This window comes from Pelodiscus sinensis, chromosome 12 (assembly GCF_049634645.1).
Source record: "Pelodiscus sinensis isolate JC-2024 chromosome 12, ASM4963464v1, whole genome shotgun sequence".
NCBI lineage: Eukaryota > Metazoa > Chordata > Testudines > Trionychidae > Pelodiscus > Pelodiscus sinensis.
In genome coordinates, this window is record NC_134722.1 from 4873422 (window position 1) to 4898927 (window position 25506).

General features: G+C 41.7%; 1 protein-coding gene across 4 annotated transcripts in view; it reads right to left on the bottom strand.

The window, feature by feature from the left end:
* Positions 1-25506, bottom strand: part of BANP (BTG3 associated nuclear protein) — a 280256-nt gene that overhangs the window by 124892 nt on the left and 129858 nt on the right. For all 4 annotated transcript variants that reach the window (XR_012906631.1, XM_075939922.1, XM_075939923.1 and 1 more), the window contains one exon: positions 3915-4082. Coding sequence is in view for 3 of the 4 variants with exons in the window: in XM_075939922.1 (XP_075796037.1) it covers positions 3915-4082 (168 nt within the window). In the remaining variant the exon portion in view is untranslated. The remainder of the gene's footprint in view (positions 1-3914; positions 4083-25506) is intronic.

Here is a 25506-nt window from a genome sequence, read left to right on the forward strand (position 1 = left end):
AATGGCCTAGCAGTGTTGAAGTGGGCACCTGTGGGTCTTGGGGGAAAAGAGGAAGAGCTATGCTGCCTGGTCCTGGTGATGCTCTGGGGCAGGGAGAGGGGACAACCGCCAGGGGAAAGGGTTTGGGGCAGAGGGACCACTTACTTGGGCAGATGGCCATCAAGCTGGTGAGCCCTCATTCCCAGATGGCCACTCCCTTCCTGGTGCAGCTGCCCCCAGTGGTCACTCTACAGTACATCTGTCCCCCATACTTGCTGCCCATTAGTGGTGGCTGTGCAGTATTGTGTCTCTCTGGTCAACTCCCTCCCCCTTTCAGGTACATCCCATTTTCCTGTCACAACCAAACCCTGACTTTGCTTTAAGTTAAGATAAGAGGAAGCTGCCTACCAAATTTGGTGGTCCTAGCTCTTACTATTTAGGAGGAGTTCTTGAACAAACAGACTTGCAAACAGACAGATGAATGGACTCACACAGATGCCTCTAAAATATATATATAGATTGTGAAATTCAGCATGTTTCCCAGACTTGAAGAAGAGATCTGTGTAAGCTAAACTGCTTCTCTCTCTCATCAACAGAAGTTGGTCCAATAAGAGATATTATCTCATCCACCTTGTCTTATGAAGCCTATGAACCATTAAAAGAACTATCGACAAACTACTTTAAAGAAATTATGCATATATGACCATGCCTTACTGATTAACTGTGAGACATGACTATAAACTTTGCTTTCCTTTGCCATCCCACTGTCCTGGTCTGTTTATGTCTCTCTTTTATCATTTCCTGCCAAATTTAGACTCTCTTTTTTACTTATTTGAGAGCACAAAAGTGTACACTGAAAATAATACTATTACTGGTTAATAAACAAAAAATATGGCTCCCATTCCTTACTGTTTAGGAAGATCAAATGCAGTACTCCACAAGAGACTGAACTATATGGCCATGCACTCTTCAAATGTTTTGATGAAATTACAGTGAACACAGAAAGAAAACTCAATGGTTTCTGATGGCAGACTAATGCTGGGACGTATGCTTTATGTAAGGCACAGTCTTCCTCTACTGTGTGAAGAGGATACCATATTTTAACCAAAAGGTAAGACAATATTTAATTAAAATACACGTTATGTACAATTTAATTAAATCAGAGGCATCTGTACTACAGACCAATCATTACTGTGATTGTTGCCCAATGGCAGCATTCATTGGTTACCCCAGAACAAAATTCTAAAAGAAATGCCTATCTAAGCAGATGCATCTTAGTAAGACATGAAAGGAGCAATATATCAGCTCCAGCACAAAGCACAGCAGCGATCCATAGGCGAGGGAAGGACTCTAGTGACAAGACCCTGCAATCTCAGAGTATTGTATCCTAAGCCGTGACTAGAGGGACACTCAAGCTTATCTTAACAACCCTGACAAACAATATGGAGTTTCTCAAGTAGCTGGATTTAGGATCATTCAAGACTCACCTTCAATTGCTCCCTGAAGCAAATGCTACCATAAAAAGTTGTCTGGGTTCATATGTAACACTTTAAAAAGCCATATTTGACAGCTATGTTGTCATAACTGTGAAATACAGACCTTAGATTACTTCAGAGCTATAAAATATGACTTATTTTCCCTACTAGCTGGCAGTGGGAATTTTGCCACATCCATTATACAGTGTACATAATAAGTAACAGATGCCTAGGGATTATGGGCTGTAATTCAATCGCGGGGTTCCAGGGATGTCAAACCACAAAAGAAAAGCCTAAGTGGTTCATGTGTTTACCTGAACACTGAGATGGAATTACCACTCTGTCATCCAAAAGTTCTCTGACTTTCCCCCTCCTAACAATGCAGTCATCTCTTCCTTTTTCCTACACTCTCATCCTACTTCTTCTCCCTTCCTTCCTGCTGTCTTCATACCTCTTCTACTCTTTTCAAATAGCTGCTGGACAAGCTTCAGATGAAATGCTAAGGCTCCCACCTGTTCTTGAAATGGCACAAACGTTTTCAGAGCAGCAGCATAACCTGACTAGAGTTTACTGTTTTTTAACAGTTTTGTTAACAATTCCTGGATGTGAAGGAACCTGATGGATTCACACGGTACTTCAAATAATAAGGATGTTAAAAAGCATTTACTCATGTAAACATGTAACCACTGAACAATTGAGCAGTTACACATTGACATGTGGGGGAACAGGCAGGAGCTGGTGTTCATGGGGAGCTGTCTTTTAAGTTTTTAAGCCGGCTCCTGCCCTCCTCCCTGTCATGCTGCTGCCTCTGATATAGAGGCAGCAATTGCAGGGGGTCAGGCGGCTCCCTGGAAGTCAGTGCTCATGGGGAGCTGGCTTAAAAGCTGGATCCTTGCACAAACCAGTTCCCATCTGCCCCCTACCCTGCCTTTGTATAGAGGGGGAGCTACATATTTAACAGTGAAGAGGCTACTATTACTGTGTCCTACACCACTGGCAAAGAGAGTCATATTGCCCTGCAAGCTAAATGTGCAGATATTTCAGTAGAACTCTACACATTCAAGACAAAAAGACATCTTTAAAGGCTATGACAGAGAGAGAGAGAGAGAGAGAGAGAGCGAGAGAGAGAGAGAGAGCGCGCGCGCAGTGTTTTGTTTAGATAGGAAACTACTGCCTCCTGGGTTAATATGAGGCTTTCAGAGGACAAAATACTCTCACCCTGCATCTTTATATCTCACTCTTGGTCATTTTTCCAACCAGTAAATTAATGATTAATAGCTTTCCATAATGAATGCCAACATTAGTCAATATGGCTATAGGCATTTTGTATAAAGAAAACAATTACAAAGAGAGCTTCAAATAAAGACCCGCCAATAAATATAGCTTATGGTAATCATTATGCAGATTAGTTGTTTCAATTTGAGAATTCTGGAAATTATTTCAAGTTTTAGTATATAAAATTGTCCATTGAAAACAGATTTTGACATTCTTTGCATAAGATACAGCAGTTAGTGTTAACATGCAACCAAAAACTTCATGGAGGCAAATAAACTTACTTCCTCTTCTTTGGGCTCACCTCCAAAATGCTGCTTTGAATCTATGATGTACAAACATCCCACAATACTGCATTTAATATAAGCATGTGCCAAAAATGCCCCGTGAGACTATTTCCTAGGTCAACATTTTTCATTTTATTATTGTTCATGTCTATATTTATGTGGAAACATAGAACTGCCTACTAGATTTTTATGGATAGCAGGTAAGTATTTTGTGAAAAAATTAAAACATGCTAATAAACTGTATGAATATACTGTGAAAAAGATTTTAACAAGATGTATTGTTTTTATTCTTGTGAATTTGAATCACAGATAAATATGTGTCTCTACTGAAAAAGCATAACAACCTGGTTACAACATAGTGGGTGTAATACATAATGGCATGAACATGCACATGAATTATTAGTATATGAGAATTTTGTATTTAAAGAGCCAAAATTTTTGTTTAGAGTTGGGGAAGAGGTAGTCAAGCCTGAATATTATTGCAGAAATGAATTGAGACATAAGTATGTAACCCATTGAAACCATTATGTTTCTTACTTACTGAAACTGGTTACAATTCTCATTTCAAAACAGGAACATATTTATTGATGGTGTGATGGATGGTTTCCATTCCTCTATCTCATGCCAAAAACACACAAACACATGCATATTTCTGTTCATCAACGTTAAACTTTACGTGCAAGAAAAGCTGCAATAAGCCACAATCTTATCCCACAATGATCACGTGAAACGTCATCATCTCTTCCTCAATTTATATTCAAGTATAGATTGTACCTCATAGGTAACATAAAGATACTGCAATTTATAGTATCTACATATGAGCCTATTGTAAAGGAATCTAATTTTATTTTCAAATATTTTGTAAAAAATGAAATTTCTATTTCTCTGATTGTTCTTTTACCTGAGCCACTGTAAGATGAAGAGGAAGGTGTTCGCCTTGAGAAACTTTTCACTGCAAGACTCTGGCCTCTCTGTTTTCGTCGCCACGCTGTCCGGCATTTGGAGTCTATGCTCTGCTTGATCCGGTACCAGTCGGACTCTGTAATTCCAAATTTATAGAAGAGGTGACCTACAAAGAGACAGAAAAACACAAAAGGATAAGACACGATATAAATCCATATTCTGTGTGAAATACACTCCTCTACATGGAGTTGCAAAGACTGTCAGACATTCATGGAGATGAAGGTATTTGTATAAAAAAGCACCTGTTGATAAGTGTTCAGAGCTACCTCAGGGAACAGGAAAGGCTCTACGGCAGAGATTATCAAAACTGCAAATGTGTGCAATTACAGCAACCAGACACACAAATCAAGTAACTAAAAGTGTGCAAATGATCAGTGGTGCATTTAACTGGCAACCCGTATATGCAATTTCCCAATTGGCATGTACATTTGTGGAAATGGCACCATCATGTTTGAGATTCACAGTACTGAAAATGTGATAGATGAGCTGCTTCTTGAACCAATGTGAACAAAGCTGTATTTAAAACTAATGGTGACCAGATGCCAGAACTAATTCTCTAACAGGACTGATATATAAGCTGAAGTGTTTTCTTAAAGCCTCCTGGAGCATGTCTGCTGATTCTTCAAAATTGACTAACTGTAAACTACAAGATGAAGGACGTGGCCTTTTTAAGGTGTTGCTACTGCTATCAAGTCAAATCATTCTAAGGAAGATCTTTTACACCTTCCTATTATAACCATTTCAAGAGATAATTTTGGTTTCCTCGGCCACTGTGAAAAATAAAAACATCTTGTGAGTTAAGCTGCACAAAGATTTTTCAGTAAAGCTCATTGATTTGCTTATGTTGCAAACTGAGTCCAGGCTCACAAGCTTTGCAGTAAACATGGGCCTAGTTTCAAGAGAAACAGAAGAAGTAAGCACCAAACATAGGGTTGTGTTTCAACTGTAACAGAAATGATGTTAGATGCCAGGACAGGATGGTTAAAAATGATGGGAAAGAAATACATAAGGTATTATCAGCATTTTCATGAGTTCCCTATACAGTGCTGCCAACTCTCATGATTTTATTGCAAGTCTTGCAATATTTGGTGTTTTCCTTAAAGCCCAGTTGCCTGTAGTCATCTGATTATATGGTAATCTCAGCTTTCATTTAAAAAAAAGTTTCTAGCCCTCACAGTTGAAAGCTTGAAAGAATAAATGCTGAAGTTTCAAAACCGTAAGGCAAATATATATATATATATATATATATATATTGTTTTCTTTACAATGTCATGATTTTGAGGGGCAAAGTCATGATTTAACTTTGGGGTTTGGCAACATTGCAATCAAATCCCATCTAACTACTGAATGATGAGTAACATTACAAAACTCACAACTACTAATTAGTCCAATTTCTTAATAGAAAATGGAGTTGGGTGCTTCTCAACTAAATCACTCAAAATGACCAGCAACACAGGACTGAGTTTCCAATGCATCTCAGCTGACTGTGAGGTTACCCTAAATTCCTAGATTGAAAAAACATTGGTTTTTGTTAAACCAATAAATCTCTCTTTAGGGTTCCTTCATGCTTTTTATTTTGTCAGCCTGTTCACAAGGCTTTGCTAAGGGAAAGATTGCTAATAATATACTTAACTGAATATCCTCTTTCAACTGGCTCAATATATAGAACATTATTTTGACTCTAAATTTCTGATTCTTTCATATAAATGTTTGCTATGCCACCCCTCTTGACACAAGTTTTCTCTATTCTCAACAACCAGCTATTTTTACCATCAAGCCTTCATTTAAGACCCTGATCCTGTGAAATATTTAAACATTTGCTTAACTGCAAGCATTTGTTTAGTCCCACTGAAATCAGGAGACGTCTCATGCCTGGTTAAAGTTGTGTATAAGTGCGTTGCTAGACTGGGGCTGCAAGAACTAAAATTCTAGATTCACAAGACTGAAAATATTATAACATTTACTGTTTCCTTTAATTTTTAAATAAATTGAACTTCTTGTAGAATTTTACTTGTTCATATGCTTATTTTTCCATCTTTTATATATAATCTTTTTGGTTTATGGTATGCGTTAAGCCATCATAATCTTATTAACACTGATTCTGTTCATTGATGGTCTAAATTAGCTGCATATTTGTTTCAAGAGCAATTGGAAAATGAACAACAGAAATCTAACTAAAGGCAGGAAAGAATTGGCATTTAAAAGCCCATTCTTGAAGCACTGAAAGTCCTCAAAATTCTCAGCAGCAACTGATGGCAGCAAATATGCTTTTTCGAGATTGTTTTACAACTACTACATTTTGCCTCAGAAAGGAGGGAGAAAAGTGACAGACTATTTTGCTGCATAATATTTTCCTTTCTGTAGAAGTCAGCAAAATGAAAGCACATACTATACTGTAAATACCGAGACTACATTTTGAGAGTCATCTAGTGCCCTACAAACCAATCTGCTATATACACCAAAATAAGTTTATAATTTTTGTCAATAGCATCCAGTAAAAGCAGCTGTGATTTAGCTCTGTGTATCTCTCGTTGGTCACTATGTGCCAAGGCTTTCCAGATAAGATACGTTGTCACAAACCATACTGTAGTAATCAATGCTTGTAAACCTGGATTTACAAATATTTTTCTTCTGTGCAAATTTCATTAATAAATACATTTAAACACTTCTTCAGGTTGCACCCTGTCTCCAGCTGAAGTAAATTAACAAACCACAGGTGGCTCCTGGGGTTGAGGGAAAGGGTAGGAAGTATTTACAATTGGCACCATAATACAGCAGAGTAAGGTTTATGTTTTACTAAGTAATTCATGGGACATCTTAGGCTAGCTGTCACTTTTTACAAGCAGGAATCAAACAATATGAGCTGTTGGAGACATGTTGACCAGAGTTTCAGCATGCTACTCATGCCAGGGGAGTCAGTGTTGGTATGCCAAGAACATATGGGAACAGATGTTGGAGTACTGGGGCTGTATGTTAAGCATGCTTCAGAATTTGCCATGTTGAGGAAAGAAAAGAGGCCTTACTGCTATAAACAGATATATTTTAGAAGTGTGCATCTGTGTGTCCATCTGTGAGTCTGTTTGTTCAAGAACTCCTTCTAAAACAGTAAGAGCCAGGACCACCACATTTGGTATGCAGGTTCCTCTTATCTTAACTTAAAGCAAGGTCAGGGGTTGGTTGTGCCAAGAAAGTGGGAAGTGCCAGGAATGGGAATGTTTTCCATAACATGGAAAGGGAGGAAGCAGAGATTGGAGTGATGTGATACAAAGAGTGGCCACTGGGGGCAGCTGCACCACCAAGAGAGTGGCCAACAGCACTGGGGCTCCACCATCTTGTCTGCCACCAGACTGGGTAAGTAGTCCTCTGCTCCACAGCACTGGAGTGGGGGGGAGAGAGAAGGCCCCTGCCAGCAGGTGGGGCTGGAGGGAGAAAAAACCCTGCCAGCCAGGAGGGGAGAGAAAAAGCCCTGCCGGATGGGACCCCCACCCCAGCTGTGAGCCCCTCCCTGTCCCCAACCCTCACTCTCAAATTCCCCCCCCCCAACAGCCTCCTGACCTACACTCCAGACACTGCTAGCCCCTTGGTCTAAAGGACCCAGGAAATGCCAGGTAAGCTTATAGTAAGTTAAACAATGGTAAGGGGGCAAGAAGCAGATTTTAAGATTTTGGGCTCAGATTTTCAAAACCATACATGCATGTGCGCACACCCAATTAGACCATGCAATTCCTACTGAAATAATTTAGTGATGGATGCCATACAAATGGTATGGAGAGACAGTCATATGGCATTTCTAACTTATTTGCATACACATTTACCATAATTGTTTATGCAATACTAGCAATTGCATATGCAAAGTAGGCATGAAATGCTAACCCTTAGTTTATTTCTTCATACTACTGTAGATGGGACTTCATAAGAGAGTAATATTCTGGATTTAAATATTGACCATCCAGGCTTATACATCTGAACATTATTTTACCTATGTACCATTTAGCTAAATATTAAAGAGAAGTATAATGGAATCCTTCTGAAGTGGATAATTTCACCATAACAAAATGGCTCAATATAACAAAATTAGGGATGTGATGTATCTGGGATTCATGTATAAATAATGGCTATCTGAGCATTAATAATAATATGCAAAAACTACAATATACTATCTTCTATTCTGTTCTCAAGCAGTAACTTGACTACATCAGGACTAGCATTAGTGAAGGATTTCAAGTAGATATAGACTACAGCTCTGATGATGCCAACCCTCAAAAGAGAGGGGCAGAAAAGGAATAAAAATTATTACAAATGCTATTCCTAACTTGGGAAATCCACACTGGAAAAGCAGGGGGATCACTCAGGGTATGTCTACACTACCTCCCTAGTTCGAACTAGGGTGGTTAATGTAGTCAATCGAAGTTGCAAATGAAGCCCGGGATTTAAATATCCCGGGCTTCATTTGCATCTTGGCGGGTGCCGCCATTTTTAAATCCCCGGTAGTTCGGACTCCGTGCCCACGGCTACACGCGACACGGAGTAGGTAGTTTGAATTAGGCTTTCTAATTCGAACTACCGTTACACCTCGAGGTCTAACGGTAGTTCGAATTAGAAAGCCTAATTCGAACTACCTACTCCGTGTCGCGTGTAGCCGCGGGCACGGAGTCCGAACTACCGGGGATTTAAAAATGGCGGCGCCCGCCAAGATGCAAATGAAGCCCGGGATATTTAAATCCCGGGCTTCATTTGCAACTTCGATTGACTACATTAACCACCCTAGTTCGAACTAGGGAGGTAGTGTAGACATACCCTCAGTAAGTAAGGGAAATGCTTCTAACAGAACAGCTACAGACAAATGCAGCATGGAGAACACTCACACAATACAAAGAGTACAGATGAAAACAGAATCCATTTCTGAATAAATGCAGGAAAAAACCAAGGTGTGGATCGACGACATGGCTGCCAGAGAGACGCCCTGATCAGGGACTCGTGTGAAAAACGCCATGGAAGAGGCCTGTGCCCTCTTGGAATGGGCTATTCAGGCCGGTGCTGACACTTTAACGAGATCTGAACATATCCTCATGCAGGATGTGATCCACAACGAAAGGCTCTGGGCTGATATGGGGAGGCCTTTCGTCCTCTTCGTTATTGCAATAAAGAGTTGCATTGATTTACAAAATGGCTTCGTGCGTTCAGTGTAAAATGTTAGGGTACATCAGACATCCAGTGAGTGGAGGGCCCTTTCCCTATTGGTGACCTGGGGTATAGGAAACAAAACCAGCAATAGTATGTCCTGGTTCATATGAAAGTAGGAAACCACCTTAGGCAGAACCGGTGGGTGAGGGTGTAATTGTACTTTGTCTTTGAAAGAGACAGTGTATGGTGATTCTGAAGTGAGAACTCAGAGATCTGTTTGACTGACATTATGGCCTCCAGAAAGACCTCTTTCCATGAGACACACAAAAAGGAGCAGGTTCCTAGGGGCTTGAACAGGGGTCCATGAGCTCACAAAGGACCAGGGTCAGATACCAGGGAGGACTCGGGTCCTTGACCTGAGAGAACAACCTGACCAACCCTTTAACAACCTCCCGATCATTGGGTTTCAAAAAACTGATTTACCTCCTTCCACCAGATGCACAGTGGGCCCTAATATATGAAATAGCTAGGTTCTGGTGCTTTAGATGCAAGAGATAATCAAGCACAAGGGGGATAGGTGCCTGCCACAGGAGGACTCCCTGTTGAGTGGACCAGAATGAAAAACGTTTCCACTTTACGAAGTATGTTGCCTGGGTAGAAGGCTTACAGCTACCCAAGAGCACCTCAGACCTGAGCCTGTTGTCTCCCCCCAAGGCCTCGCCAGCCTGCCAGGGACCTGCTGTCTCCTCCTTCCAAACCCTCCCAGCCACCAGGGGCCTTTTTTCTCCTTCCCATCACAGTGGACAAGTGCCAGAGGTGGGGACTACTTACCAGTGTGCTGGCAGGCAAGAAGGTGGAGCCCGAGCCCTGCTAGCCACTCCTTTGGTGATAGAGCTGCCCCCAATGGCCACACTCACATCATGTCCCTCCAAACAGCAGCTCCTCCCTTTTCATGTAATGGATGGAAAACTGTCCTTTTCTTGGGGCTTCTGGTTGTCCTAGCAAAAACCAAACTCTGATCTTGCTTTAAGTTAGGAGAAGAAGAACCTGCATACTAAATTTGGTGGCCTTAGCTCTTACCATGAAGGAGGAGTTCTTGAACAAATGGACTTACACTCTTAAATATAGAAAGAGAGCTAATGTCACATGAATGTATTTTCCTTTCCTTTATGGCTATGAACGGTTAATGGTAATTTTCAAAACAAAGGAAGAGATTGTTTTTAAACATTAAGGGTCCAATGTTTGCTTTCTTTGGGAACCCGACTTTCTAAACAAAATTATCTAAATACATACGAGACTCGAAATACAAGTTAATAAAAGACTGAGCTAAGACCTTGACCAGTTTCTATGGTTCAGATAGCAGCAGCATAGGAGACAAAAGGATCTGCACAAAGGATTCATACAGCACTTCTTGGTTCTTGGAAATACACAGAGAAAGCCATTTGGTTCGCCTCCAGTATACAATTTTTTTTTCAATAAGTCACAAAACAAATGGTCCTGTCACACTAAACAAAAGACAGGAAAGAAAATAAACTGTCCAGGGAACTAAAAAAATATATATCTAATACTAGACCAGAGTTTCTTATTAACTCTTTGAGGGGAAAATACAAGTCTATTTATGAATTATAATTTGAGATTCAATTTGAATTCTAATTTGGGAAGCATTTATATAAAAGTTAAAATGTGACTTAAATGAAACAGGATTCAACATAATTTCAAAAGTAGAAGGTTTCTTCTTTACCATGTTTGCATAGGTCAGAAAAAATGTTTTGGAAGATTTTATAGATGGCCTGACCATATCCATGAAAATTAGAAAAATATTCTGTTCACAGGCTGCATGTACAAACAACATAAACTTTCCAGTTCTGCAGATACCTGATGTGCAATATATGGAGTAAAGTGGACACTTTTTTTAAGTACATGCACAAGAATAGTCCTCTTATTTCTTTAAAAGTTAGAAATTATTCAGCAGAGAAAGCAATCTGCAGCAAGCATTAAATTGTAAAGAAAGGGACATATTTAGGAACAATTGTATGAAGAGAATGCAATTATAATATGAGAAAAAGCAATGTAATAGTTTATCTCCTAAAACACAAAGATTGATACCAACAAGTAATTTCTTAATCATAAAATTAGAAGGATTCCTGACACTAGTTGCCTTTGCTTCTTATTTATAAATACTGTCAATTTAAGAATCCTGCCGATACACTATACATATAGGATACTTAAGAAAATTAAAGATAAGAATGTTTATATTTTTATCATATTCAGGTATCTAATAGAGTTCCATATTTACCAGTCACTGAGCTTAATAACAATGGCATTTCTTTTTTTTTAACATATAATAAATATATATACACCATGAGCACTACACAGGTGCATTTTTATAAATGTAAACAAATATATATTTTAATCTATAAATAAAGGTCAAATGTTTTCTTTTCACAATTCCAATCTGGTTTTCAAACTTCTGGAATAAAGGGAGATTGTCAAACTAGAAATTTAAAAGATGCACTTTTTTTTTTAAATAAAAAATTGACCAGAAGTGGATGAAAACAAAGTCAAACATTTATATTTCAGAAGGTTGAAAAAGCTACCAGGGAGAAAGCTGTTCTAGATTTGATCCTAACAAATATGGAGGAACTAGTTGAGAATTTGAAAGTGGAAGGCAGGTTGGGTGAAAGTGATCATGAAATCATAGAGTTCACAATTCTAAGGAAAGGTAGAAGGGAGAACAGCAAAATAGAGACAATGGATTTCAGGAAGGGGGATTTTGGTAAGCTCAGAGAGGACAAAAGAGCACCTTGGCTTAACCATGAGATCTTGAATGATCTAAAAATAAAAAAAAGGAGTCATATAAAAAATGGAAAGTAGGACAAATTACAAAGGATGAATATAGGCAAACAACACAGGAATGCAGGGCAAGATTAGAAAGGCAAAGGCACAGAATGAGCTCAAACTAGCTACAGGGAATAAAAGGAAACAAAAAGACTTTTTATAAATACATTAGAAGCAAGAGGAAGACCAAGGAGAAGGTAGGCCCACTGGTCAGTGAGGAGGAGAAACAGTAACAGGAAACTTGGAAATGGCAGAGATGCTCAATGACTTCTTCATTTCAGTCTTTACCGAGAAGTCTGTAGGAATGCCTAACATAGTGAATGCTAGTAGAAAGGGGGTAATTTTAGAAGGTAAAATAAAAAAAGAACAAGTTAAAAATCACCTAGAAAAGTTAGATGCCTGCAAGTCACCAGGGCCTGATGAAATGCATCCTCGAATACTCAAAGAGCTGATAGAGAAGGTAGCTGAGCCTCTAGCGATCATCTTTGGAAAATCATGGGAGACAGGAGAGATTCCACAGGACTGGAAAAGGGCAAATATAGTGCCCATCTATAAAAAGGGAAATAAGAACAACCCAGGAAACTACAGACCAGTTAGTTTAACTTTTGTGCCAGGGAAGATAATGGAACAAATAATTAAGGAAATCGTCTGTAAACACTTGGAAAGTGGCAAGATGATAAGGAACAGACAGCATGGATTTGTAAAGAACAAATCGTGTCAAACCAATCTGATAGCTTTCATTGATAGGATAACGAGTCTTGTGGATAAGGGAGAAGCGGTGGATGTGGTATACCTAGACTTTAGTAAGGTGTTTGATACGGTCTCGCATGATATTCTTATCAATAAACTAGGTAAATACAACTTAGATGGGGCTACTAGAAGGTGGGTGCATAACTGGCTGGATAACCGTACTCAGAAAGTAGTTATTAATGGTTCACAATCCTGCTGGAAAGGCATAACAAGTGGGGTTCCGCAGGGGTCTGTTTTGGGACCGGCTCTGTTCAATATCTTCATCAGCGATTTAGATATTGGCATAGAAAATACGCTTATTAAGTTTGCAGATGATACCAAGCTGGGAGGGGTTGCGACTAATCTGGAGGATAGGGTCATAATTCAAAATGACCTGGACAAATTGGAGAAATGGTCTGAGGTAAAGAGGATGAAGTTTAATAAGGACAAATGCAAAGTGCTCCACTTAGGAGGGAACAATCCGTTTCACACATACAGAATGGGAAGTGACTGTCTAGGAAGGAGTACGTCAGAAAGGGATCTAGGGGTTATAGTGGACCACAAGTTGAATATGAGTCACCAGTGTGATGCTGTTGCAAAGAAAGCAAACATGATTCTGGGATGTATTAACAGGTGTGTTGTGAGCAAGACACGAGAAGTCATTCTTCCGTTCTACTCTGCGCTGGTTAGGCCTCATTTGGAGTATTGTGTCCAGTTCTGGGCACCGCATTTCAAGAAAGATGTGGAAAAATTGGAGAGGGTCCAGAGAAGAGCAACGAGAATGATTAACGGTCTAGAGAACATGACCTATGAGGGAAGGCTGAAGGAATTGGGTTTGTTTAGTTTAGAAAAGAGAAGATTGAGGGGGGGACATGATAGCAGTTTTCAAATATCTAAAAGGGTGTCATAAGGAGGAGGGAAAAAACTTGTTCATCTTGGCCTCTGAGGATAGAACAAGAAGCAATGGGCTTAAACTGCAGCAAGGGAGGTTTAGGTTGGACATTAGGAAAAACTTCCTGTCAAGGTGGTCAAACAATGGAATAAATTGTCCAGGGAGGTTGTGGAATCCCCATCTCTGGAGATATTTAAGAGTAGGTTAGATAAATGTCTATCAGGGATGGTCTAGACAGTATTTGGTCCTGCAATGAGGGCAGGGGACTGGACTCGATGACCTCTCGAGGTCCCTTCCAGTCCTAGTACTCCATGATTCTAATATTTTAAGCTTTGAATTACTACATACATGGACTAGTGAAGTGGGGTGATTATTTGGTACATTGTCTGACCAAAATCTATTTTTCTTTTGAATAAAAGGTTTAGTAAATGTGGAACCATTTCTACTAAGCCAATACAAGGCTGGCATTAGGAGAAGTAAGCAGGGCAATGACCAAGGACCCTGCAGGGCCGAGGAAAGCTAAGTTACATCTTAGCTACAGAGTTGCTGTAGGTCCATGTGATATGAGTATCACAGTCATTTAATTTCTAAAAGCGGAAATAAATCATACCAAAGCAAAGGTTTTCAAACCATGCAAAGCAACATTTGGATGGGTGAGCATGACATCGAGTGAACCACAAACTAAAGCCACTTGACTCAAATGTTGGTACCCGTTACCCACTGGACAAGTGGAAGATTAGCCACTGGGCCAATCGGGCCTGTGTCCAGGAGTCTTAGCCAGTTGGGATCCCTGCAAAAATGGGAGTTCTGTGCACCAAGTCACTCCATCTGCATGTGGAGTCAGGTCATGGCGCTTTCCCCACTTCCCTTGGCCACCCAGCACTCCTGGCAGGCAGTCAAGTCAGTCCCCACGCCCCAGCAGGTACACTGGGCAGACACAGGAAGCTCCTGTGCTCCAACCCAGCTCCCTGGCAGGAGCACCGGGGCAGAGGAAGGCCCTGCTCCCCAACCCCATTTCCCTGGCAGGAACACTAGGAGGCAGGGGGACTGCAGGCCACTTGCTCTAGACTAGGACTCCACAAACCCCTAATCTCCCTCTGCACTGAATTCTTGCACAGACACACATTACCACATTTTAAAAGCCAGCATCTGCATTTTTTTAAAAAAGAAAAAAGCTAACAAAACAAGGCAAACTACCTACTACTCCCAATATGTTGGAATATTTTTTCATTTTTTTAAACAAATCCTGGTTTCACTAGTAACATAAGTTATACCTTTTAAAATTGATATATTTTGATTTATAGAGAAATGAAAACGTTCATCTGTCCAAGACTTGAGGTGTTCCAAACAAAAGTTAGAATAACAAAAATAAAATGAAATAGTGGTTCACTGCCCTTAGAGCCCACAAAGATCAGTCCCCCAAAATAGGAATCTTAAATATTGGTTAATTGAAAAGTTGATTAACCTCATGAATTCTTATTGGTTAGTCGACTATTCTATAGTCCCCGAGGGTAGGGCCTGCAGTCAGTACGCTCTGGCCACACTCCTGAGGAGCCCCCTGCTACTCCGTGCTGCTGCCTCTGGCAGGAGCTGGTCCACAAGAGAAGGCACTTTAAAACCCACCTCCTTTTGTGGGCTGTCTGCCTATTGCCCCGCACTGCAGCCACTGTCCAGGTGGGGGTTCTGAGCTTCCAGACCTGGCTCAAGCTGGAACATAGCTGGGCTGCCTGCTCCAAATGCAGAGCTGCAGCAGGGATAGGTCCCGGACCCGGCACAAGCCAGGACTGAGCCAGGCTGCTATTACATCCCTACTACAAAACACAAAAATTCCCCCCCTTCCACCATACACCTCTACCCTTTCTTTTGCAGCACCCTGCCCAAACAGTCTCTGATGTGCATCTTGCAGCTGCAAGAATTCATGGGATAGAATAGAAGTTGCCTCTAAATGAACAAAATATTCACATTTTATTTCCTTTTGTCAAATACATATATTATCAGGATTCAAGTATACCTATGCAGTGTTACTCTATAGATTCTTGTATCTAAACAATTATAAATTGATCAAATAATACTAGATCAAAGCCACTTTTACTGACTAGAACAGAAACATTTTCAAGGCAGATTGAAATGAACTTCAAAATATCTTCACTTTTGCAATGGTTTTTAACAGTGTTAAGAATTGCAAGATACTTCCAACTGTTCCTTGCTTTAGCCTTCCCCAAATGTGCTTTAAAACAGCAAGCAAGCAAAACTTATACATTGTCACCTTCTCAATTAACCATTACTCTCTAAAGTATTTTTCAAGAAGGTCATCCCACAAAAAACTGTCATTACATTTGCCTTACTGACCTGCGTGTATTGATATCACAGCATCCATTTATGATCTGGATGAAAGAGAGCTTATTTTCTGCATTTGATCCTTTTGAAGAAGCAGATCCCCCGTGTTCCTCAAATGTTATTTTGTTTTGCCTTGGAATAAATCTAAATAACTGATGAATTTACAGCTGTGTGGGGCTGTGCACAGTTTAAAATTAAAGACTGATGTTTAAGTTGGAGTGGTCACCTACAGAAGAAATGACCATGCTTTCTCAGTGAAAACAAATATTTCAGATTCTGAGGAACTGTTGCGAATAGCCATGCTCCATACAGTTTTTGCTATCTAAATTTTGTAATTTTTAAGTTTCTGAAGCTAATTAAATTAATATTATTTTTATACTGGAAAAGGCAGCACAATTTAGTCTGACATCACAACCTGCAGCAAATCTCATGGAAAAATACAGGTCTTGTCGCTTTACTATATTTTATATTCACACACGCACACAATTTAAAATCCTTTCTGAGACATCCAGTTACATAAGCCCTTTCCACAGCGTCTCAGAATTCCATCTGGATGGCAAAAGCCACGATACATGCCGCCAAGAAAAACTAGCTTATGAATCAACAACAAAAATTTCTCCCCTTCCGAAGGAGCTTGTGGGTTTGGAAAGAACTGGCATGACAGAAATCTGAACACCGTATGAATTTATTTACATTTTACCAGCAGTGGCATTATCAGCCTTCAGCATCTCCACTGTTCATTTTTTAACACTTTCACGGAAAAACAAAAACAAACAAAAAGGGAATGGGTAAGTTTCCAAGCCTGAGAGAAAGGGCTTTGCAACTTTCTGGAATTCAATTTATGTGTTTCACAAAAATCATACCTTTTCTTGCATAGAGCAATGCATTTTCCAGATGAGATGTACAATAATTCTAGCACAGCTGAACAATCTGTATTCAGTGAATGTACTGATTTTCCTCTCTCAGTGACATATGAGATTAAATGTTTTCATAGACACTTTCTATCTTCTAAACCTTGCTATAAAAGTACTGTTCCATCATTTACAAGGCCTTTGATAGTTAAGGAAATGTTTCTTATCCAGAATCCATTCAAGCACCTTTAGGATATTTTGCTTATTCAAAACCTCAGCGTGAGAAATAGTCAGTAAATTCCAGCTCCCACCAAAGTCAATAGTCTTGTGAGTGCTAAAATCAGGCCCTAAAGCAACACTGTCACCTCCATTACTCTAGTAACTGCCCTGTACACTAAATAAAAAGACAGTCATTACTCTAGAAAGGCTCCACATATGGAAGAATTAACCCCAAAAGCATAGCAATTAGAACAATTATGATACAAACACACTTCCAATTTACTTGTAATTTCATAACTTTGGATAGATTTCATAGTATTAGTAAAGAAGCTCTGGCTCTAACACATTACATATTATTAATTAGAGATGGTAGGTATGCAGTGGGCAAAGAACAGCAAAGTAGAGGGTTGCATGTAAGGGCTTAAAAGAAAATGCAAGAGCTTCCTGGATTTTTTTTTTTTAATGAACACTCCTCCTCCTCCTCCTCCTCCTCCTCCTCCTCTTCTTTTGCTCAGCATCCAGGTGCAGCACCAAGTCTCATGTTTAAAAGCATCATCACTTCCTACACAAACTTTGTTCCTCTTATTGTAAACTGATCTTGTACATGCTTGAGTGACATGCAAAATCTGTGGGGATTTGGGGGATTAAACATGAATTATCTGTAGGGTCATAACCTAGTTTGAAGCCTTTTACAACACGAGCAGCCTCCCAAGATACGTGTAGGGAGAGAATTTCTAGCACTTGAGATATTTAAAAGTAGTCTAACCAAAGTGTTGGAGTCAGAACAGATGGTATTGAACAGCCCTGCATTGGCTGGAAACTGAGGCTGTATATGATCTAATACCACAGAGGGCTTTTCCATCTCTAGCTTCTACAAGTCTATGAATGGATAGCTTCTTGATAACATATTATGCACACTCAAGCTAAAAATCATCATATCCATGACTGGCTGGCTAAATGGTTGTGTTTAGATGTGGAAAATTAAAATCAGCATTAGTGCAATGCAAAATAACAGGGAAAGTGAGGGAGGTAAAGAGAAAAAAAACCACTGCCAATAATTTATTTCCCAAAATTGATGCCTTCATTTCAGTTTATTGGCCAGGAAAAGTAAATGTAATCCATGTAAGTACTGAGAAAACTGGGGAATACCGGCCAATATAAAATTATAGTATTTTAGATAAAATCTATAAGCAGATGCCAGCACCGGTGCCATTTATTAAAGCCGTGGTGCTGAGAGAAGCTTGATGGGCTCTCATACCATCTTCTTGCCTAGCCCAAAAAAGAGTTATCACCTCCCTCTATGTGGCAGCATTTCACTGATTTACCAACAAGGAGCCATTTGGAATGGAAGTCGTACTTCTGCCACTCTTTGTAAGGAATGGGAAGTGCGCTTTCTTTTAAAGATCCATTTGAGGAGGCCAGCCTTGCCATCACCTCTTTTTTCCTTTCTAGTCTTCTTTGTTAGTGAATACCATTGCTAACGGGGCATCCACAGAGCATGCCCCAAGAGTGAACCATGACTCAGATGCTGTTAGCCTATCATTAAGAAAGGGAGATCATAGCTGTGGTTAGGGCACTCTCAAGGGGGTTCAGGAGACCTGGTTCCATTCTCTTCTCTGCCACAGACTTCCTGTATAATCTTAGGAAGGCACTTCATCTCTCTGTCTCAGTTCCCCATCTGTAAAATGGAGATAATGGCACTGCTCTACCTCACAACTGTGACCTAACACAGACAAAAAGGAAGACTCTGACATTGGACAACAACAAAAGCTTTGAAGGTGGCAGGTGGAATTAATGGGGTGCCTTCAAACAGCCATAGTTCAAATCTCCCTCTAAAAGCACTTCCTGCTGCCTTAAAAATAGCTCACCAGTGCAGGAGAACACACACTAAACAGCTGGGATTGCAACAGACTCAGATTCTCTCAAGCTTAAAGAGAGACTCACAAAACATGCTATTATTACTCTGTGTATGCACCTTTAAAAAGCAAAGCATACTGGGAAAAATACAGTTACCTTTCGTAACTGGTGTTCTTCAAGATGTGTTGCTCATATCCATTCCAATTTAAGTGCATGTGTGCCATATGCACAGTTGCCAGGAAGATTTTCCCTAGCTGGATACCGTAGGTCAGTAGGGGAGACCCCTAGAGTGCCACCAGTCTGGCTAGGTTTATAGCACCCTGCCAACCACTCTCTCCCTCAGTTCCTTGTTGCAGGAAGTAATGCCAACAAAGGGGAGGTGGGAGGGTTTTGGAATGGACTTGAGCAACACATCTCGAAGAACACCAGTTACAAAAGGTAACCGTCTTTTCTTCTTCGAGTGATTGCTCGAGTGCATCCCAATGTAGGTGATTCCCAAGCAGCTATCTGACAGAGGAGTCGGAGATCACCGATCTGCAGTCTGCAGCACTACCCTTCCAAATGCAGCATCCTCTCGGGCATGGCATTGGATGGCATAGTGGGATGTAAATGTGTGCACTGAGGATGACGGCCGCTCGTGCACAAATGTCTTGGATGGGGATATGTGCCAGAAAGGCCACTGATGAGGCCTGTGCCCGAGATGAATGGGCAGACAGCTGAGGGGCTGGCACCTTCACTAATTCGTAACAAGTCAAAATATACCCCATGATCCAGGAGGATATCCTCTGGGCAGTAACAGGCAATCCTTTCATCCTTTCTGCTTTTGTAACAAACAACTGATTTGACCTCCTGAATGGCTTAGTATGTTCCAGGTAAAAAGCTATGGCACACCTGACATCCAGGGAACGTAGGGACCTGTCCCAGGGGATAAAGTGGGACTTAGGACGAAACACGGGTAGAAAAATGTTCTGAACACACGAAACAGAGAAACTACTTTCAGGAGGAACAAAGGATGGGGTCTCAATTGAACCTTATCTTTAACAAAAACGGTATAAGGAGGTTCCAGCATTCTTGCTTTTAGTTTGGAAACCCATCTGGCCAAAGTAATGGCCACCAAAAATACAACTTTAATTGACAAATACAATAAAAAACAAGTAGTTAATGGCTCAAATAGAGGAGACACTAACTTCGACAAAATTATGTTTAAATCCCCTTAGGGTACTTATAGTGGTCCCTCTAAGCTTTACAGGTCATTAATCAGCCCCGCGCAGTCAGTCAGCTCCATGCACGGAGCCCTAACCCTCCAGCTTGGAGGGGCTGATTAATGACCTGTAAAGCTGTGTTGCCGAGCAGCTTAGAGGGAACACTGGTACTGGGTCCCGCACATGAGGGTACAGTCTATCCAATTCCTTAACTAACCTGCTCACCAAGTGATCTATAAAGATCGAACAGCCCCCGACCCAGGGTGGAAAGCCAATATCATGGCCAGGTGCACCTTAAAGGATGACATCACCAACCCCTGTTGTTTTAGCCCCACAAGGTTCTCCAAAACAAATGGAACCGAAGCCTGCAACACTGGGTGCCCCTCTGTAAAGCCCACAAGGCAAACCTCTTCCACTTGAAACCATATGTAGCCCACATGGAAGGCTTCCTACTATCTACCACACTTCCCTGATTCCCTCCGAGCATTGCTGCTCCAATGAGCTCAACCAGGGAGCGTCCAGGCTGTCAGGTATAAAGTGTGGAGGTTGGGGTGCAGTAATGGGTCATGGTTCTGGGACAAGAAGCCCAGGAACAAGGAGAGGGGGATTGGAGGTGCTACCAACAGCTGATGGAGCCTCGTGTACCAATGTTGCCTGGGCCAGACTGGGGCTATCAAAATGAAGTCTACTCTGTCTTTGCAGACCTTGGTCAACACTTTGGGGATCAAGAAGAAGGGCAGAAAACACATACAAAAGGCCCTTCCCCCACAATGAATTTGGAAGGCATCATCCAAAGAGCCCTTGCTGCTGCCCAGGTAGCAACAGAAGGCTCTGCACTTCCTGTTCCTCTTTGTAGCAAAGAAGTCCAGATCGGGACAACCCCAAACCTGGAGAAGGGCCTATGCAACCTCCTACACGAGGGACCACTCTTGCATTTGAAACAAGCAGCTGAGGTAGTCCTTCAATGAATTCTGATAATCCAGCAGATACGAGGTCAGTAGGTACATCTCGCTGCCCCCACACAACTCCCACAGCGACATCGCCTCCTTGTACAGGGGAATAGAGCGAGCACCTCCCTGTCTGTTGATATGAAACATTGCTGTGGTGTTGTTGACACACGTCCCCCTTATTTCTCCCAAAAAGGTCAGACAAGCCAAACAGACAGCCATGAGCTACTTTACATTGATATGCATTGCACATTCCGCTCAAGACCAGAACCCCTGAGTCTTGAGTCTGCCCAAATGTGCGCCCCATCCCAAGACCAAGGCATCTGTAATCAAAGTCAGGATGAGCAAGGGGTATGAAACGGAACCCCTCGGCACACATGTAAAGGGTCCAGCCACCAACGCTCTATCACTGACATCAGGACAGTTAACACTGTTCAGACAGCGGCGAGACGGCTTGTACATGCTGGCCAACCCCATCTGTAGGGCCCTGGCTGCCAAGGAGTCCAAACATGTCCCTACAAACCCTATGACTTGCATGGGTGAAAAGGTTGACTTCTGAAGGTACAGCAACAAACCCACTGGCTGAACATGGCCATGATAAGCTCTACGTGAGCTCTGACCACCGCGTCATCCAGGTAGGAGAAGACCTAACCACCTCTGCAATGTAGGAACACCACCACCACTGCCATGTACTTTGTAAAAACCCTTGGTGGGGCAGAGAGGCCGAAAGGCAGAACCCAGAACTCATAGTGGGAACCAACCAAGGTGCCAGGTTGTGGGTGAGTATACAGTGAAATGAAATGAAGGAACCTTCTGTGAACAGAAACTATGGCCACATGAATCTTAAGATGCATTAACAGGTGTGTTGTGAGCAAGACATGAGAAGTCATTCTTCCACTCTGCTCTGCGCTGATGAGGCCTCAGTTGGAGTGTTGTGTCCAGTTCTGGACTCCACATTTCAAGAAAGATGTGGAGAAATTGGAGAAGGTCCAGAGAAGAGCAACAAGAATGATTAAAGGTCTAGAGAACATGACCTATGAAGGGAGACTGAACGAATTGGGCTTGTTTAGACATGACAGCAGGTATCAAAAAGGGTGTCACAAAGAGGAGGGAGAAAAATTGTTCTTTCTGGCCTCTGAGGATAGAACAAGAAGCAATGTGCTTAAACTGCAGCAAGGGAGGTTTAGGTTGGACATTAGGAAAAAGTTCTTAACTGTCAGGGTGGTTAAACACTGGAATAAATTGCCTAGGAGGTTGTGGAATCTCCATCTCTGGAGATATTTAAGAGTAGGTTAGTTAAATGTCTATCAGGGATGGTCTAGACAGTACTGGGTCCTGCCATGAAAGCAGGGGACTGGACTCAATGACCTCTCGAGGTCCCTTCCAGTCCTAGTATTCTATGAAAGTACGCATCCTTCAGATCGAGGAAAGCGTTTCAGTTTCCCAGATCCAGTGAAGGGATAATTGAAGCCAAAGATGTCACATGGAAAACTTCTTGAGGTATTTGTTTAAACTGCATCAGTCTAAAATGGGACGCAGGGCACTCTTGGCTTTCGGGATAAGGAAATAATGGGAATAGAATCCCATGCCCCTGAACTGTAGAGGGACCTCTTCCACTGCTCCTATCTCGAGGAGCATCTGCTCCTCCTGACGCAGGAGCTGCTAATGTGAGGGAGCCCTGAAAATGGATGGGGCAGGGGAATAGGAAGGTAGGGTAGACAGAAAGTGAATGAAGTATCCCATCTTTACCATGCCTAGAACTCACCTGTCAGTCAGGACTCAGATCCAGGCCTGGTAAAAATGGGACACACTGCCCCAAACATAGAGGTATGATCTGAGGGGGTGACGGGTACCCTGCCCTCGTGACTGCCTAGAAGATTGAGCCTGGTTATTAGCACTGCCACTCCCTCTACTATGGACACTTTGGGGGTGACAACAACTTCACATACTACCCCTTCTATTCTGCTCCTGCCTCTGACGTGAAGGACCGAATCTGCGGGGTAGGGGGGAGTTGGTTTGAAACACCTCCCGTGTTTTATAGGTGTGTGAAGGCCCAAAGATTTGAATGTCACCCTTGTGTACTTCAAACTATGACACCTAGACTCCATCTGCTCCGCAAACAAGCCACAGCCATCAAAAGGAAGGTCCTCAGGAGGGATCCCAAAACCCTGGAGCCAGGAGTTCCACCTCATAACTATGCCTGTTGACATAGACCTGACTGCAGAGTCCGTGGCATGCAGAGATCCTGAAGGGAAGTTTGGGAAATTACCCTCGCTTCCTCTCTGAAGGCCACGGACTCAGACCTAGAGTCCGAGAGGAGGAGCTATTTAAATTTGTCCATGGACACCCACGTATTAAAATTGTAGTGGGCCAACACCGCCTGTTGATTAGCCACCCTCAAAGGAAGGCAACCTAATGAGTACTCTTTCCTCTCCAACAAGTCCAACCTCATAGAGTCCTTGGACTTTGGAGCGGGGTCCTGGTGACCCTGGCGTTCCTTAGCATTAGCCGCATCCACTGCCAAGGTGCCAGATTGCGAGTGCATATACAAGTACTTGTACCCTTTTGAAGGGGCAAAGTAGCATCGCTCTACCCCTTTAGCAGTTGGAGGAATGGAAGCAGGGGTCTGCCAGAGGGTTTTTATGGTGGAGGAGGTGATAAAGGGTAGAGCTGATAGAGGAGGTATCTGAGCCTCTTGCGATCATCTTTGGAAAATCATGGGAGACAGGAGAGATTCCACAGGACTGGAAAAGGGCAAATATAGTGCCCATCTATAAAAAGGGAAATAAGAACAACCCAGGAAACTACAGACCAGTTAGTTTAACTTCTGTGCCAGGGAAGATAATGGAGCAAATAATTAAGGAAATCGTCTGTAAACACTTGGAAGGTGGCAGGGTGATAGGGAACAGCCAGCATGGATTTGTAAAGAGCAAATCATGTCAAACCAATCTGATAGCTTTCTTTGATAAAGGAGAAGCGGTGGATGTGGTATACCTAGACTTTAGTAAGGCATTTTATACGGTCTTGCATGATATTCTTATCAATAAACTAGGCAAATACAACTTAGATGGGGCTACTCTAAGGTGGGTGCATAACTGTCTGGATAACCATACTCAGAGAGTAGTTATGTAGAGAGTAGGTTCACAATCCTGCTCGAAAGGTATAACTAGTGGGGTTCCGCAGGAGTCTGTTTTGGCTCTGGCTCTGTTCAATATCTTCATCAACGATTTTGATATTGGCATAGAAAGTACGCTTATTAAGTTTGCAGATGATACCAAGCTGGGAGGGGTTACGACTGCTCTGGAGGATAGGGTCAGAATTCAAAATGATCTGGACAAATTGGAGAAATGGTCTGAGGTAAAGAGGATAAAGTTTAATAAAGACAAATACGAAGTGCTCCACTTAGGAAGGAACAATCAGTTTTACACGTACAGAATGGGAAGCGACTGTCTAGGAAGGAGTACAGCAGAAAGGGTTCTAGGGGTTATAGTGGACCACAAGCTGACTATGAGTCAGCAGTGTGATGCTGTTGCAAAAAAAGCAAACATGATTCTGAGATGCATTAACAGGTGTGTTGTGAGCAAGACACAAGAAGTCATTTTTCCGCTCTACTCTGCGCTGGTTAGGCCTCATTTGGAGTATTGTGTCCAGTTCTGGGCACCGCATTTCAAGAAAGATGTGGAAAAACTGGAGAGTGTCCAGAGAAGAGCAACGAGAATGATTAAAGGTCTAGAGAACACGACCTATGATGGAAGGCTGAAAGAAGTGGTTTGTTTAGTTTAGAAAAGAGAAGATTGAGGGAGGACATGATAGCAGTTTTCAGATATCTAAAAGGGTGTCATAAGGAGGAGGGAGAAAACGTGTTCATCTTGGCTGGACTGTCATCGAGTCCAGTCCCCAGAAGTTAAACTAACTGGTCTGTTTCCTGGGTTGTTCTTATTTCCCTTTTTATAGATGGGCACTACATTTGCCCTTTTCCAGTCCTCTGGAATCTCTCCTGTCTCCCATGATTTTCCAAAGATGATCGCTAGAGGCTCAGATACCTCCTCTATCAGCACCTTCAGTATTCTAGGATGCATTTCTTGAGGCCCTGGTGATTTGCAGGCATCTAACTTTTCTAGGCGATTTTTAACTTGTTCTTTTTTTATACAATACTTGAAGGCAACTCACACCCAGTGGGAGACTTAAAGGTCCATCCTGAGGAACCACATCTGGATCAACATGAACTCCTGCCTGGACTTCTTGTATTGCAGTCTTGAGAGACTGAATTCATAGGGCTACTCTAGAACCCAGGAAAGGTTACTGATAAATAAAAGTGTGCATCTTTTCATTCTCCATTCCTTTTAGCCAGGCTTATTTCTGTTAGGTAAACTGACTCCAATTAAAGCACCAAGTCCAAATCTCCTTTAGCCCTGATATATGTCCTCATACTATGTACAGTAGATCCTCAAAGCTAAACAGCTTGGGGATGGAGGATGTTCATTACTTTGAAATGTACTGAACACAAAACAAAACATTGACTTAATACAGTTTT